The sequence below is a fragment of the Drosophila melanogaster genome, chromosome 3R (assembly GCF_000001215.4).
Source record: "Drosophila melanogaster chromosome 3R".
Classification (NCBI taxonomy): Eukaryota; Metazoa; Arthropoda; class Insecta; order Diptera; family Drosophilidae; genus Drosophila; species Drosophila melanogaster.
The window spans coordinates 10,519,889-10,536,498 of NT_033777.3; the positions used below are offsets into that span (position 1 = coordinate 10,519,889).

The 16,610-nt window shown below is 41.5% G+C and overlaps 1 protein-coding gene across 2 annotated transcripts in view; it reads right to left on the reverse strand.

Moving 5' to 3' along the window:
• Positions 1–16,610, reverse strand: part of hth (homothorax) — a 132,008-nt gene that overhangs the window by 12,328 nt on the left and 103,070 nt on the right. For both annotated transcript variants that reach the window (NM_057228.5, NM_057230.6), the window contains exons 9-11: positions 14,023–14,118; positions 9,551–9,574; positions 1,184–1,332 (exon numbers count right to left, since the gene is read on the reverse strand). In NM_057228.5, coding sequence (NP_476576.1) covers positions 1,184–1,332; positions 9,551–9,574; positions 14,023–14,118 — 269 coding nt within the window. The remainder of the gene's footprint in view (positions 1–1,183; positions 1,333–9,550; positions 9,575–14,022; positions 14,119–16,610) is intronic.

Sequence of the window (16,610 nt, forward strand, 5' to 3'; positions counted from 1 at the left end):
GCCACTTGGCTCAACCGCATATTCAACCCTTGGCCACCTTGGCTTTTCCCCTTTTTCCCTTGACGTAGCTTTTCTTGTTGCTTAACATAAAGTGGCGCATAACAAATCTGTTTATTTGTATTACACATCCGGCGGATTGGACTGGACTTCCGTTTGGCATCGCCGAAGTATCCGAAAAAGGAACTTTGAACTGCAGTTTCTGGCTTTGAATAGTTATTGCCATTGGCAATTTGTTTTTAGTGCCGCATTTGGAGGCCGTTTAGCCGAGCTCTTTGATGGCCCCAAAATGGAAATCTAATTGGACGCGATGACCGGGCAAAGAAGCTGCCGAGGTCCGAAAGGGTATATTTTCAAATGGATAAATGGCCAAACGGATGCTTAGGCCTTAGACTGAGTGCTCTGCGATTGGATTAGGCAGTTGAAAGCGATGGCAGGGGATATACCGACTCTTCAGTCTGATCGAGTACAGCACACAATCTTGTTTGCATTTCCCACCCTAATGGCCATATAATCAAGGTTCCGAATGGCGCCTTCCCTGGCTGCTATCGTTTACATCATCGTGCAGGCTTTTCCCCGGCCCCTCGACTGTGTTTTCCTTTTCCCCGCCCACTGTACCGCCCATTGACGCAGGCCATTCATTGGAGCCCATGCGGTAATCTTATCAACCTGCCACACGTTGGAAAAAACAATGAAAATAAAACAATAGCTGCACTGAGAGATTACACTGTTAGGTATACATAATTTATACTTTTGCAGTTTACAAATATTTTCTTTTGATGAATGAACACTACTTCCCTTTGTATTATTTATACTCCCATTTTAATTCTCTGCTTATACCTATAGTTTCTGACTACTTTAATAAATAATCTTCTTGGAGGTTCTTATTTTTCGGAACTGTTATCACAACATGAATAATAACTTTTTTAAACAATTCCGATTAGTACACATGATTTTCGCGCTATGCATCTAGACCGAATTCTTATCAGAGTTGGGGCTGGCTTAGCTGCTAGTTTGTAGTGGGTGGGGCCAGCCCCCAGCCAGTCAGGGATTCCCACCGAGATCGCGATAACATCTCTGACGTGCCGGAAAGCCATTGGCCAGAAGTCGGAGGTGGAAATGATGGTAGTGCGGTACTTTGGTACTTTAGCACTCTGGTACTTGGGCACTACTGTTTGCTACTCACCGTTAAATGCTGAAACAGCCACGCTCTCAATATGTTGGTTGCTACTTTTGGGAAAATGCCACGTTTCTTTTGGTTCTTTTTGCCGCTCGCATCGTCGTCCTCCTCGCCGGTGCCCTCTCCACTTCCTATGCTGGCATTGCTGGCATCACCTGGAAAATTGTGGAAAATGAGAGAAAAGTGAGTGGTGTGTTGTAGCTACATAGTTGGGGGAATCTTCCGAGGCCTATGTCAATATTGTCAGAGTTCTACATGCTACGAGACTATGCCATAACCCCCAAAAATGAGAAAATGAGCAGACTACTACTGCTCCAAGACAACTTCTGTGTTTGCTGTTCTGGTTTATGGCTGTTTGTCAAGTGGGCATAAAATTACTCCACTCGGTCGTAACGATAATCATATGGATGACATTGTTTGTGACTGCAGGTCAGTAGACTGGGCTCTGCTTTTCGGCTTCCAAGACTTGTTTATAAACAAAATTAATATTTGTCAGGCCTGCTGCTTGGGCTGTGGCTTTGGCTTTTGGTAATGTTCCTGCATAATTTTTGGTTAATTTAAACTCCCCGGGCTTTTATCTTTTGTTTGCCTCGTAGGCCCAAAAATCTCGTTGGCCAGGCGTTTCCTGTGTGCTTTCCTTTTCATCATCATCATCACTGGATCTCCCCAGACTATGTATATTTTTGTTTAATATTAAGTATATTATTTGTGTGTTTACTTAAAGTTTTAGTTACACTTAAGTAACTCAAATGCCAGCAAACAGGAAGCCCGAATCGCTGCGCACATGCAAACAAAATAAACCAGACCGAAACCAACTCCCCCTCGAACCACAGAAACCATCCATGGATTGCATAATTTCACGCTCCTTCCTCGACGATGATGATGATGATGATGATGATGATGATGACGATGAGGATGACGACGAAGACGACCATGATCATCAGATTTCGGGGGCCCAAAACAAATATTGCCCAACCGGCAAATGTCTAACTTGGTAGCCTTCGCTTAATTCCTTCATAAATTTTCCATACTTTATCTTTGGCACAACACCTTTGGCATTTGCTTTCGCTCCACCTTCACTCTGGCCGCTTTTTATTAATTTTTCAGTTAACTCATTCATTAATTTTCACACACAGTAGCCACACCTAGATACAAACAACACTCAGGCATTCAATGGTGGTGGCAGACTTCACGCCATTTTGCGTAAACCGGAAGTTCGTTTTGATTAATTTAGTCGCCGATGGAGACGTTCGCTTGGCGAGTGGTCAGAAAAGTCAGAAAGCGAAGGGGGAAGGGGATTTTCCAAATAGGCCATAAAACAAAACCTGATGGCAGCAGACCAAATAAAAAATACGAAAATCCAAACAGAACCAGAGGAATTTCGATTGAAGAAAGGCAGACCACTCTATGCTCTCGATTTTGATAAAGAAAATTAAGAAGATCTCAAGTCCACATTTCTGTAATGGGAATAGCTGGTAAAATATACATAGTTTCCTCTTAAATTCAAATAAATATATATTAGTATAATTTTATCACTTAATATTCAATGAGGAACCCAAGGGAAACTACGGGCTCTCAGGTAAAAATACAGTCACTAACCAAATCACTGGAACACCAAACCGGAAAAGTTATAAAATTAATTTACCAGAAAGAGGGAAGAAAAAACCGAAAAACGTAAACAAAAGAAGTTCCCAAAACAATCACTTGTTGGAACCTTTCTAGCGCCTTTCGCCCCCAACTTCCCGCCATTGTTTGCATAATTTAGCAATTATGGAAATGCGTTGGCCTATAGTGTATGTGTACATATAGTACATTCCGAGCTGGCCAACGGAATCTGGCCAAATGAAAGCCAAGAAGTTGGCGTCCATTACACACAAAGCTTATCATCGAGCACTGTGAGCTGCACTTTAGTTGCTAAGAGCGGAGAAGAAACTAGCTGCTGGCACTTAACAACTTCATTAAAAGTTGTTTATGATCCTCGAAATTGATTATTCCACTCAGGGGGGGGGGACGGGCAGGGGGATCTCAACCCGTTGCACCCCCGAACACCCCGACTGCCCCAAGAGGCACTCAAATCGCGACGGGCGCGCGCTTAAGAAAACATGAAATTGATTAATGCATTTGCCTGCAACATGGATGGTCAGGATGGTCGGAGCTGGAGATGCAGATGGGTCGTCTTCGTCTCGGGATCTGGAGGCATGGCCCGGGTATCTGGTATCTGCTGGTGATATGTAAATTCCTTCAAGTGGATTGCACTTTACGCCGACTCCAAGTTCGGTTTGCGGTGTTTTTGGTGTGTGTGCTCCCATTTCCATTTTCTTTACTTTATTTTTGTTCGTTTTCGAGACCCAACCACAATTAATCTTTGGCCAGAGCCGCATCTTCTGGCTCGCTTATTATTGTTATAATAACGATGTGCAAAAGCACTTGTGCCACTTGAAAGGGCACTCGTGTTGCACAAGGAAAGTGGGGCCAGAAAGGGGCAAAAGGGGGGAAAACCGATTAGGACGGTGCGTTTTCGTAGCTTTTTCCCAAAGTGCTTTTCGCTGTACGCGATAAAGGCGCTTGCATTTTTGCTTTTAATTGAATTGTTAAGCGCAGCGCAAAACTTAATTAATTTTCACTATAACTTTGTGCACTTTATGGTGCCCGCTCGATTCCCAATAAGTGTGCTTTTTGGGGCGTGGGGAGGTGGAAATAAATTTGATGCCAGGGCAATTTTCGTGGGTGGCTCACACAAACACAAATACTCATTCCAACTGGCATTTTTATTTATTATTGGCTTAAAGGACGAAGGATGCAGGAGCCAAAGACGCAAACGCAGACAGACATATAAATACATATACACTTATATATATATACTATATACGCTGTGTGTGTTGTTATTTTTGCAAGGAGCTCCAAAAAAAAAGAACTACAGTTGGTCTGCCTTGCTTGCCACATTTTCATGTTTGTTTTTGGAGCACTCTTTTTGCTCTCATTTTTTTCTGCCTTCTACAATTGCGCAAAATTCCAATTTGCAGTAAATTTTGCGATTTTTCCTTTATACGGACATACAAAACATTTTTAGTTTCCTGCTGGCTTTTCCTTTTCCTTCCGCCTGCCGACTTCTTCCCCCAGAATGCAATTATAGAGTAAAGCTGACAAAACCCCAAATGCTTCGAGATGCTTGTGGAAAGTTGCCCGATTGATTAAGATTTTTGCAGAGCCAGCAGCCCCAAAGAATCCGACTAAATTCAAGTTTAGTAACTTCAATTAGTCCGGTTTTTTGTGCTGCACACCGAAGGACAAGCTATTTTGAAAGATAGAAAACAGAAGCTTGAAGCCTATTTTTTACATCAATAAATATCTATCCTTATTTTCTGTGTACAATTTCTATTTATATAATGCCAAAACTAAAACCGTTTCTTGTACCGTCTGCATAAAATTCAATAACAAAATGCACTTTTCCACCCGTCAAGTTGCAGCAGCAAAAACAAACAAAATTGCTTTTCCAGCAGACGAGAAGCGAATGGAGATAGACAGTGAGGGCTATAGATATTTTCCCTCTCTGGCTGGCAAAATATTTCCAAACTACTTGACTGTGTGGGGTTGGAGGAGCAGAAGGAGCTTGGGGAGGGGGAAAATCGTAGCAGTTTTCAATTAGTTTTTAAATAAACTTTTGCCCGCACCAACTGAGAAACGCCAAATGCTACCCCGCACGGAGAAAACTTTCCATTTTCCACTAGGTGGGTGGAGATGGGCGGCAGCAGAGTTTTCCGTTTGTTTACACAAATCCATGCCAATCGTCTGTCAATCATTTTCCAATGGGAACGAGTAGTAGCATGGCGGAAGTCTGCTTAAGCTCATTGGCTCGACGAGTATTTTTCGCTTTTTCAGGCTGCCTAACTAATTGAGTTTTGGACCGATATGATAATAAACAGCGTCGGCGGTCTAGGCCGGTTAATTGAATTCAAAACATGTCAAAAGAAATCAGCCATCACCCTGGGTGGCCGAAAACGCCCTCAAGCAGCATTTGTCGTCAGCTGCAGCTTGGCACACACTCGAGAAAACCGTGGCTCAAGTGTTGGCCAAGAAGCTGCGCTTGAGCCAGCCACTTCAGAGAAGAAAACACACAAAAAAAAAAAAAAAAAAAAAAATACAGAGAAAACAGGAGGAATACATGGAAATACAAAACAGAAGCGCCTGACAAAAGCTCTGGAAAGGGCGTCATCGTCGTCATGATCATCATCACGTTCATCACACGCTTGTCAAGTGGGTGGCTGTACAGTAAACACTCGAGTTGTGGACCCCCAAGGTGTTAGCCCGCTTATTAGCCATCATGTGCGAGCGGCCTTAAGCCCGACTTGGCTGATTTATGGCCCGGCATTTATTGTTTATAAAACGCTTTATTGAATCTCCGCGGCGCAGTGATAAACACGAGCAATTCATTTCGGTTTAGATGGCGACCAGTTAAGTGATATGCATACGATCGGCAAATTAATAAGGCTTAAGTGCCACTCGCAAATGGCTTAATTAAACATGGAATAATCAGCGTAGTTTGACTTTGCTCGGTTTGACAATCGCCTGTGAGTTATAGATGCACAGCGGAAAAACGAAAACAGTCCAATAATTCACGAGCTTATAGAACGTATAATAGGTACTTCTAAACATAATTCATGTAAAGACAAGATATGTTAAAATATCAAACATATATTAAAAAATATTTCCAACGCGTATTTACAGCATTTTAAACGCCCAGGGTTTTCCAATCGGCCCATTCGAATTCCCTGGCAATTTTCATGTGCGAATCGAAAAGGGAAAAACATGAATAAACTGCAAATTATCGGAGGCCGCAAAATGATGATGGATCACCCAATCGCGCAACGCCATAAAACGGCAACAAGTCAATAAGAACAACTACAAGAGCTCAGGCATATGGCAAACCAGACTCCAAAGTCAATAGCAATTTTTGTGGCCATTTTTTGTGATTTTTTCGATTTCGTGTTTGTTGTTCCCAGGCAGGCACAAAAAACAGTTTGAACAGTTTGAAGTATTAACACAAAAGCCGCTTTAGCTTTCGGCTTTGCCATCCCCACACGAATATATATACACACATATAAATATATATACTTATATATATCTATAGAGAGGAGGCTTTTTATGGAGGATTTGTGTGATCCGCTGCAATATTTTGAGCCGGCCAGGAACAAGCAACAACCAACAGCCATCATCATTGTCGGCTCGTTGCATTGTTTTTGGCCGGCAACTTTTGTTGCTGGGAGGGGGAAGGGGAATAATAATAAAAATAATAATAATAATGTTGCAAAGGAAAAAAGTCTGGCGATGCTGCAACATGTTCATGCCTCATTATTTTCGTACAGATTCTTGCGGTTCGCCTTGGACTCTTTGGATTTGGGTTCTCAGGCTGATGCTGATGCTGGAGTTCATTCAATAGGCTTATAGAACAGAAAAAAAGAATCGGAAAAGAGGAGAAAACCCAAATACTGGCTGGCGAAAAAGTTTATTAAAATTCCACGCCAGGCCGAGCCAGTAAAAAAACAAAATGAGGAACAGACCAAAAGCCAACACATGTTTTCACGCCTACGAGGAAAAAGCGGTTGAAGAAAGATGGAAAAAAGCTGACGGAGCACCGCCTTAAATGCAGATTAGCCATATGGAGTTGCCGTCTCTGTTTTCGACTCGAACACTCCATCCCATATGCAAAATCAAATTATTCAAATTCAATTATTGTCAATTTTATTTATTATTAATGCGCATAATTGTCAAATTTGGCAAATTTATGAACCCCTCTGTGTTTCTTTTTTTTTTGTATTCTGTTTTTTTAAGCCGTATGCAAATGGCGGCAAGACAAGATTTCTGTGCACTCAATCCGCTCGAATTCATGAGACATGTTAAAATGCATCTCACCTTGCCTTTGGTGGATCGTATCCAGGTTTTCGAGTCCCAGAATAAACCGGGACAGGAACTGCCTGAAAACCGAGCTCTGGAGTCGATCTGCCACCAAGGGAGTTGGCCGGGAAGATTAATGGCAGCGGGTTTAATTTGTTTTTGGCTTTTCAGGTATTCATTACTCTTTATGCACTCGCATTGACACCTTTTCGAATGGAAAAAAAAAACACTCGGATATCAGATGTGGGACCCACAGGTGAGTGACTCGTATTTGATTGCTCCGTTTTTTTTTTTTTTTGGCTTATTACCCACACATTTTTTATTCTATGCCTGGTGCTACACGATATTAAGCAATTCATAAGCGTGTAATTTCGTTTAGCACACGAACCAAACCAAATAAAAATACAAGCCCGGCAAAAAGAAAAAGGCAAAAATTAAACGTCTGCAGTTCAGTTTTTCTGACATCAAAATTGCAGTTGTGGCGCAGACAACGCGCCAAATTCAAGGCGGTCCCAGACATTGGGGCTGTTGTGCTTCCTCTTCTTCAGCTTCCTCCCGCTGCTTTTTGCATACATTTTTTGTTAATAACACACAGAAAATGTTTTTTTAACAGCCTGAAAATTATAACGCATCAGTCACGAAAACATGAAGACAAGAAAACATTTGCTGCATTTTTTCCCCGATTTCGCTTCGTTTTTTTTTTATTTTGCTGGTAATTTCCTGTAGTTTTCCCTTACTCTCCGCCGCCTGTGTGTGAAAATCTTTTTTCTCTCTGTATGTTGGTGTTACCCCATTTTGTGCAGCTTTGTCGGCCATATTGGAGGGGAAAAGTCTGGCCAGAAAGAGAGGGACCGAGGGAAAGAGAGCGAGAGGGCGTGCAATAAAGAAAGAGAAAACGGGAAGCAAAGTGCAAAAACTCAAAGTGAGGGTGAGCAAAAAATTCGCATTTATTCAGCCGCTGTACTTAGCAACAAAATGGTTTATTAGATTGAAAAACGAGAAGCAAAAAAAAACAAAAAAAAAAACGACTATACAAGTCGATTTTATTCTACCCTCCAGCTTGAGAATATGCAAATCAAGTTAAGTAACAGACAGCATAAATTAAAATATAAGAAAAGACCTAAGAACCCAGATGCGATGGGAGATCAGATGAAATGAATCTCTGAGCCGCTCGGCAACTGTCCAATAATAATGAAATATTTCCAACTCGAAACCAACTCAAGAAATAGACAAAAAACACACTTTTCTAAGGCGGGGAGTGCGGTATTTGTTGTTCGCCGTTATTTATGTTCTCCCTACTAATTTCGAATTTGAATCTTTTTGGCTGTGACCTTTGGGGCCTACCCGGCCATATCGATTTGGTATTTGGTAGATGTGTGTATTTTTCTTAATTTTGAAAGCGTATTAAATTACGAACCAAGAGGCCCCCATCCGCCGGAGCCGAAATTGAAACAAGAATTTCAAGTATGTTTAACCCAAAACACAGAAAAAAAAACAAAACAAGCCGAAGCCGAAACAGAATCAGAATCGGAATCAGAATCAAAACCAGAGAACCAAAAACCGAAACCGAATGGAGTGGAGTTGGAGATGGAGGCTCTGGGCTTAAAGTATTTCACAGGAAATCTTCGGAAACGCAACCCAACAGCAACAATATGTTCTACACATTTCTTGCGACCCCGCTCCCTGTGTGAGAAATCGAAATCCCAAAAACTAAATCCTATAATGCCTGCGAGGGGCGCACACACATACCCATACCCATATCCATACCCATGCCCATCGAAAATCGAAAAATCCGACCCGCACTCACGCACGGCTACATTTTGAAATATCTCATCGTGTGTGAGTGTTTGGCTTGGTATTTCTTCTTCCCCACACACATATAAATCTATATACAGATATGTATATATATATATATATATATATAAATGTATACAGATGTACACTCTTTTTTTCAGCCTTTTTGTTTCACATCCCCACCCAGGTTCCCAGTGCCTTTTTGGCCCCATCTCAAGAGTCACAACCCGAACCGAGCGTGCGCTCACTCTATAATAATGATAAGATGGCTCTTAATCACAAAATTTATATGTGCCCTGGCATTTAGTTGTTCCTTCTCCCCAAAGCCAAAGCCAGAACCAAAGACCAGAAATCAAGGGATCTGGAAACTGAACACTGAACACTGAGCACTGAAAACTAAAGACTGAAGACTAAAGACTGAAAAGCCCGAACCGAACTGAACCGAACTGATGATGGGTTATGCGCGATTATAATTATGGGTCCTGTCATTCCGCATCTCAAAGTCTACAATTTTCAGTTTAGTGCGGAACAGAGATGGGCAGACATTCCTCAGTCATTCCTCTCGTTCAGTTTCTCCATTTTGCCAAAACTCTGGGCAAGAACTCTGATCTCGGGGCGTGGCATTTTTGGGGGCTTGCCCCACTTCATTGGTAATAATAATTATACAATTATAAAGAGAAAGCTTACCGCTTGCACTCGTTCCGAAATTGTCTGCAAGTAGAGATAAAATGCAAAAATTAGTTAATTATTTGTTTAACATTTTTTTTTTGTTTCGGGTGCAACATTAACCTGCCCGAGACCCAAATATCTCGGAAACTTGACTACAATAAATCTTCTCATAACCCAAACCCAAGATTTCAAGTCCAAAAACAGAAAAAAAAATTGAAAAATTTCGTGCAGACTTCTGACCGCAAATCGTTGTTTTTTTATGTCGGATTTCACTGGCTATAAAATATGAAATATATATTCACACGCAGAAGGGAACAGAAGGGGTGGCAATCAATCAAAACTATGTGAAGCCTGTGGAATCAGCACCAAGTGTGAGTCCAAAATATTTGGAGCACATCAAATGCAGCCCCAAAGAAAACAAAAGATGAAGCCCGTTTCGGTTTCAACATTTTATTTTATTACCTCTTTTTTTCGAGCTCGCCAATAATTTTGTTTCTCAGTTTTATTTTTGGCTTTTTCGCACGCAAATCATTTTATTTTTTGTTAGGCGAAGGGGGTTTTGTTTTCGAAGCGTTTTATGATTTCGCTGGGGGCATTATGCAAATCTCGTTTCGCGGGCTAAGGTATCCATAAACAAAATATTCAATCTGTGAGATAATTTTGCATGAGCCTGCTAAACTTAATACTTTTGGGATTGGGACCAGTTGAATATTATCTTTTATCCATCAAAATGTTGGTCTTAATATCGCTAACAAAAATAACTCAAAAGTAATCGCAATACGTAAGTATTTCTGATTTCTGTCTTCTTCCTCTCATCTCTCCGAAGTCATTTAGTCAGTTTGTAATGACATGGCTGAGAGTATTTTGTGAACTCGGCTTTTGAGGTTGGCCAGCTCAATTGCAGCCTTGGCATCTCGCAATGAACGCGTTCTTCTTGTCATTTAAGTCATCGAACACGCATTGGTACATTGTACAGAGTGTCGGTGTCGGGTTTGTTGTCGTTGCCCGTCTCTTTCCTTTGGGCCAGCTCCTTCTCTCTCTACTCGCTGGATGTCAGTGTCCTGGAACGGCCATCACCAGACCAACTTCCCAACTTCCCAGGTTCCAGTCTCGGTCTCGGTCTCAGCCTTAGTCTCAGTTCGATTCCAGAGTAGGATCCCCAACCCCCCGAGCAGTTCATAAATAATCGTCTTAAGTTGATGCGGTGACTGTCGACGATTGCTGGGTGGCACTCGCTGCAGTTGATGGCACACCGAAAGAAATAATAGCACCCAAGAATTAGCCATCAGTTTGACACTTCTTTGTACCTCGTTACTGTATTTTAAGCATTTAATAGTCACATGATTCTCACAAAGCAGAGCGTATAGCTTATAAAATTAGAGATCCATCGTTGGGCGCTATTTATTCGTAAGTAGCTTGTAATTTCTCTCAACTTTAAAGTTTACTTTTTTTTCTGTGCAGCTTTTCGGCTTGGCTTTTTGGGTTTAAGCCCGAGTGCTTAACATTGCAGTTCGAAAATGAAAAGGCTCGGGAATTTATCAGCACTGCAACAGAAAGAAAGCAAAGGCGGCTGGGAATCGTTCAGATATTCCGAAAACGTTTCAATGAATGTCAGCAACGCATTGCTTCAATTTTTTCAGTTCTGTTCTGTACTGTGTTTTTGCCCCCCTCTGTTAGCCAGCATACGAAGTTGTGTCGTGTCTGATCCCATTTTAATATTCTAGATACTTAAATAAAATACGTGTCTGGCCTGGCCAACAAACGTTTATTGTTTGTTAATTGATTTCGCAGCCAAAGTTCTGGTTAAAATGCAAAGTGCAGCTTTTCAGTTGCCGGAGAGGAAAACAAAACGAAAACAAAACTTTGCACACAGCTCTGCTTGGCATTTGGTATGCAAAATTTGTTTGCCTTTCGGCCGGGCCAAGATCGCTGCTCCCCTTCTTCTGGTCTCTGGTGTTTCATGAGTTTCTTTCGTCTTCTCGGCTTTTGGGCGCAATTAATTTGCAGACAGCGAATCAGCCTTGAGGCTTTAAGCAGTTGACAATTGTCAAGGACTGCGACAACTTGGCGGCTGAACGCAAAGTTGTTCGTCTCTACGCGGTCGGTTGTCCGTTGTTGCTTGTCTCTGGGATGGTTGTTGTTTTCCACTTGCCACCTGACAGCTGACAGTTGAGAGACTCTGTCTCTATGCCTCGGACTTGGGTCATTTAACGGTAATTACCAAAATGCTGGCCGCACAAAAAGCTTTCCGCGAACGATGGCTGGAAAATGCTTTGCCCCTTTTTGTTTTTGTTTTGGGTTTTTTTTCCTAGTTTTAGCCGACTTTCCGAAGAGCAGAAAGAGCTGGCTGAAAGAGCAGCTCAAGTGCCGACAAAGCCAAAGCGGCCAAGTGAAGCATAAAAATGAAGCACCCAAAACGAAGAAAACCTCAAAAATTGCAGAGCCACAAATAGAAGTAGAAGTCGGTGTACACTGGAATCTTTTTGGTTGAAAATAGGGGCTACACCCAAAAATACAACTTATTTGTGTACCAAAAATGCTTCCGACGTGAGCATAGGATTTAAAGACCCCACATTGGGCGCCACTTTTGTTTTATTGGTTTCTATCAATCTGATCAATCTAATCAAATTTCTTTATTTCCATTGCTTTAGGTAACATATTTTTAAAGTGTAGGAACCCAGGCACACGATTTTCCATTTGGCCAGAGCCGAGCTGCGCGAGACTCTCGAGCGCGACTCACAGTCTATTTATGTGACTATTGAAGTGGGCTTTCTGTTCACTTTCTGGGGCCTCCTCTTCAGCGGAGTCGGAGTCCATGCTCCGCACTCCACAATACTCCAGACCTGAAGAGACTGCGGCGGCTCGGGCTTTGATTTTTGCTTGATTTCTTTCAAAATCGGCTGCAGCTAAAATAGAGATGCAGAGCAGGGCTCCTCCGGACCAGAGAACCTTGGGCCTCCGAAGAAGAAATGTGGCTCGAGTGGAGTCTGCTTTTATTATTTTTTTTTTGAATTATTTTTTTTTGCTTTTTGTGTTGCATGTGCAGTGACTGTGACGCCATTTTCAGGCGAAGCGTATGCAAAAGAGAGAGAAGCCGAGAAGACCGAGGCTGGAGAACATGTCCAAAGGCAAACCGCCAAAAGGATAATCAGCAACAATTTAGTATTATTACACCACGTTTCGAAGCCATCGAAAAAGGGTTGGGGCTGGGGAAAGGGGAACAGGCGAGGAAGGGGGCGGAACGGGGCAAAAGGTGGAGCACACAAAGTTGTCTGTCAGAGGCTGTGGGCCCTCTTTTAAGCCTGGCTGAGCTCTCGAGTATGCATTTCAAAGAAAATCATTATTATCGATGCGGCAAGAGGATGAAAAAGAGGCTGTGGCGGCAGGAGGATGAAGGCCCCGGGTCTTGCCTTTCGGTATTTTCACGTAGTTCGTAGATTGAGTTTCAATGGAAAAATGATTTGCAAATTGACTTTAACGAATTGCCAGCCAGCAACGAGCAGGTTGGCTTTTGGGCATGTTATGGAATTTTGATTACAGCATTTGCTATTAGAAGAAAGCTACGGCCGCATGTAATTGGCACGCATTTTGGCCGGACTCTTTGGATCTATGGATCCATAAAGAGGCACCTCTGGGACCTGCACCTCTAACCACTCTGCAGACCATTCAGAAGACAATCGAAGGCGTTCGCCAGAGCCATGTCGATGCCATTTTGATGGCCGTTTCATTGGCATTGGCCCGGCCGAAAGTCTGAAAGTCTGGCTGGGACTGAGACTAAGAAACTCAAGATACTTGGGGCCGCAGGCGGGACGTCTGATCTGATCCATGGCCGCCGATCAGGCGCACTCTCAAAAAGGGATCACTGGGAGAAATGTCTTTAAATTAAGGCCTTTTTAGTTTATGTAAGGTGCTTAAAGGAATCCCATTGTAATGAGATCGGCATACAAATCCATTACATTTAATGGATCATTTTCAAAACTAGAATTTCATTTAATGATATCATCTAGATCCTTTTCTCTCCGTGTTGGATTGAAACTCCAACTGAAACTCCACTGCGGAGGAGCCTTTGCCCGTTGGGCGATGCCAGTTCGTATATCATTATAGAAATTACCTACTCTCGGCAGCAGCCATTGTTAGTATTTTGCCATTAACGTTAACTCTCTGGCACAATCTGTGCCGCTTGATCTCTCGCTGTTGCCTTTGCAGCATCAGAAGCAGCCTCATCGATGGCCCAGCAGAAATTAAAAGAAAACTAACCAACCAACTAGCCAGCAAAAAAAAAACCAGCACGAGGAAACGAGGGGCTGGGCAGAAAAAAAAGCACAAAAAATGGATGTTGTAAATTACTGAAATCTAATGGAAACGTTGACGTCAGTTGGTCTCGTGATGATAGCTCTAGTCCGCTGATAAGCCGCACTATCAACTGATAGTTCCCCAGACAGATAGCTGTGGCATGGAGTTGGGTAACTAGTGGAGAACTGATTACTTACCAGGACTACCGAGGAAGACTGAGGAATACAATCGCCGGGAAGCGTCTGCATTGCGAGCATCGGCAGGTGAGGACCATTCTCTTCGACACCATCGTCCTGCAAAAGATAGAAAAGCCGATCGTTAGAAATCTATCAATAACTATATATGTACCAAAATGCATAAGTGAAAATAGCGAGCAAGTGAATATACAAACAAATAAGTTAAGAATCTGTTACAAAGCCCAGTATTCATTTCTAGTTATAAGCTTTGCACAACAAGTCCATTAAACTAGCAACATTATTTTGTGTAAACCTAACTAAACTCTATTAAAATACAAATAATAAAATTGGCTGACCATAAGACCCTCTGTAAATTATCGCTTCACTACTTAGTTATCACAGCGGGAAAACCGCGTATAATTATTAATTCAATTTTCCGCGTTCCTAAGCCTTTCGGCAAACGAACTGAAACTCATTTCCAGTTAAGGCATCCGCAGCAGTATTAAGATCTTGAGCCACTCTAAGCCACCGACTGACTGACACAATTCGCAACACTTGTCAACTTAATGCTTTTCAACCGATATTGACAGCACACTGAATATGTTAAGCCAACGCATATATCTTATGATATCTGTTGAAGGCTCAGAGATAGTTGTCTCTGGGTTTTCGTCAAAAATTCGGAGAATGACAGGTGCCTTGGCCCCCACACCTGAAATTCCCCCAGTAATCTCTGAATGAAAAGAAACCCTCAAGGAAAACGGGCCACAAAATGTATAAACATAAGAACCTCAATGGACACTTTAAGCTGATAAAACTTTAAATGAAATACGTAGTGTAAGGAAATGAGCGGGGAAAATGGCGCTAATAATAATTTGGTTTATTGGCTTTAAAGCACAATGAAGGCGGTTGGAAAAAAAATGAAGTGTGGGGGCGTGCCGCGTCGTACAACAACAATAGCAACCCTCGACCAATCTCCCGGGCAATTTCTATTATTTTTTTAAGCACTTTCTTGAGCTCAACGACGCGGGCAGACAAGCAGCAACGCACCTTTATTTAAATTTTCCATTTTTTTCCTTTTACCTTCCTTCTATTCTGGTCAGAAAAGCGGGGGGAAAAGTCGGGGGCCAGACTACGCTTCGTTTTCTTCTTAATGGGCAATTTTCTTGGTAGTAAATGGGCACGTTTTATGAACGCTTTTGTGGGGTGTTTATGGGGTGGTCCTGATGCCCAGCCTTACATTCACCCGCCCTCGAAGAGCCACCCCCGAATGCCACGCCCCTTTTGGCAAGAGCGAATGCAAGTGTCTACTGTTTTTTTTTTTTTTTTTAACTTAAATGGAATATTAAATTGCCAGCGAAACTGCACCTGCCCAATTAAAATGTAACGTAATAGGGCCAAAAATAAAATCGGCAAAAATAACAAACAGTGGAAAAATATCTATTTAATTGGTTATCAATTCCAAATGTTTTTACGTGATAATAATAATAATAATATGTTAAACTATAATAATAAAACTATAAAACTAAAATAATAAAATGTTAAACTATTTTAGCTATTTTTCTGCTCGATTGCTGCATAAATATTCTTTATTTTGTGGCATTTTATATGGCTTAAATAATTTCGGATTTTTTAAATGTTATTATTTTTGTGTTATTAAATTGTTAGCCCAAATAGTTACCCAACATTTTTCAGCTAATAAAAATTGACCTGACAACGTGTTGTTTCTATGCACTCAACCGAAATCAATATCAAAATTAATAGAGATTTTTGGGGCCAACAAGACCAACAACATAGGTAAAATGAGTGGCCGAAAAAAATTGTTCGCACATAAATCTTTGCACTAAAAAATTTTATTGTCGTTTTTATTGTAAGGAAATAAAATAAAAAAGCCGCAGCAAAACAAAACAAAGTCACAACAATAACAACAACACAAAGAGACAGAGCCAAACAGTCTGCTGATTTTTGCTCTCCCAAACACAAACACACATGGAAAAAAAACACAAGCACAAACACTCGTGCATCCACAGATTCTCCCTCTCTCTTTCGCTCTTTGATGGCCGCGTATATTTTCCCCGCCTCGCAGCGGCTCTGCTCTCTCTTGGTGCGCCAGAGCGAGACGAAGCTAGTGAAGACATAAAACTGCGGCGAATTGAGCGTTTTTTTTTTTTTTTTTGGTTTCTGCCAAGTTAATGATTTTCAATTTTTGTGACTTGACTAATTCGATTTTTGAGTCCCTCAGCTCTTCTTCTTCACGTCTATTGCCTTATGCAATGCAAAATCAATAAGGCCAACAAAGCTAATTCGCTTCGCTTTAACTGGCCACAAGCAAAAAACAAAAACTTGAAAATGCCACAAGTTATATATTATTTTAAACCAAAATGCTTTTTCAGATTCCTTTGTTTATGGGGCTTTTAAATGTCACAACTCTCGATTCTGAGAATGTGCTAAAACATTTATGGTTAGCTTGTCTCAAAATGTATTTTAAATTATTCTAGCTTTTTGTGTTGTTCAATTTGCTTCAAAAATGTATTTTAAATTATCTTGATCGGCTTTTCGTTTCTTCTATTTTATTTTTGCATGTTTTGCCACTTTAATGTTTCGAAATGTTT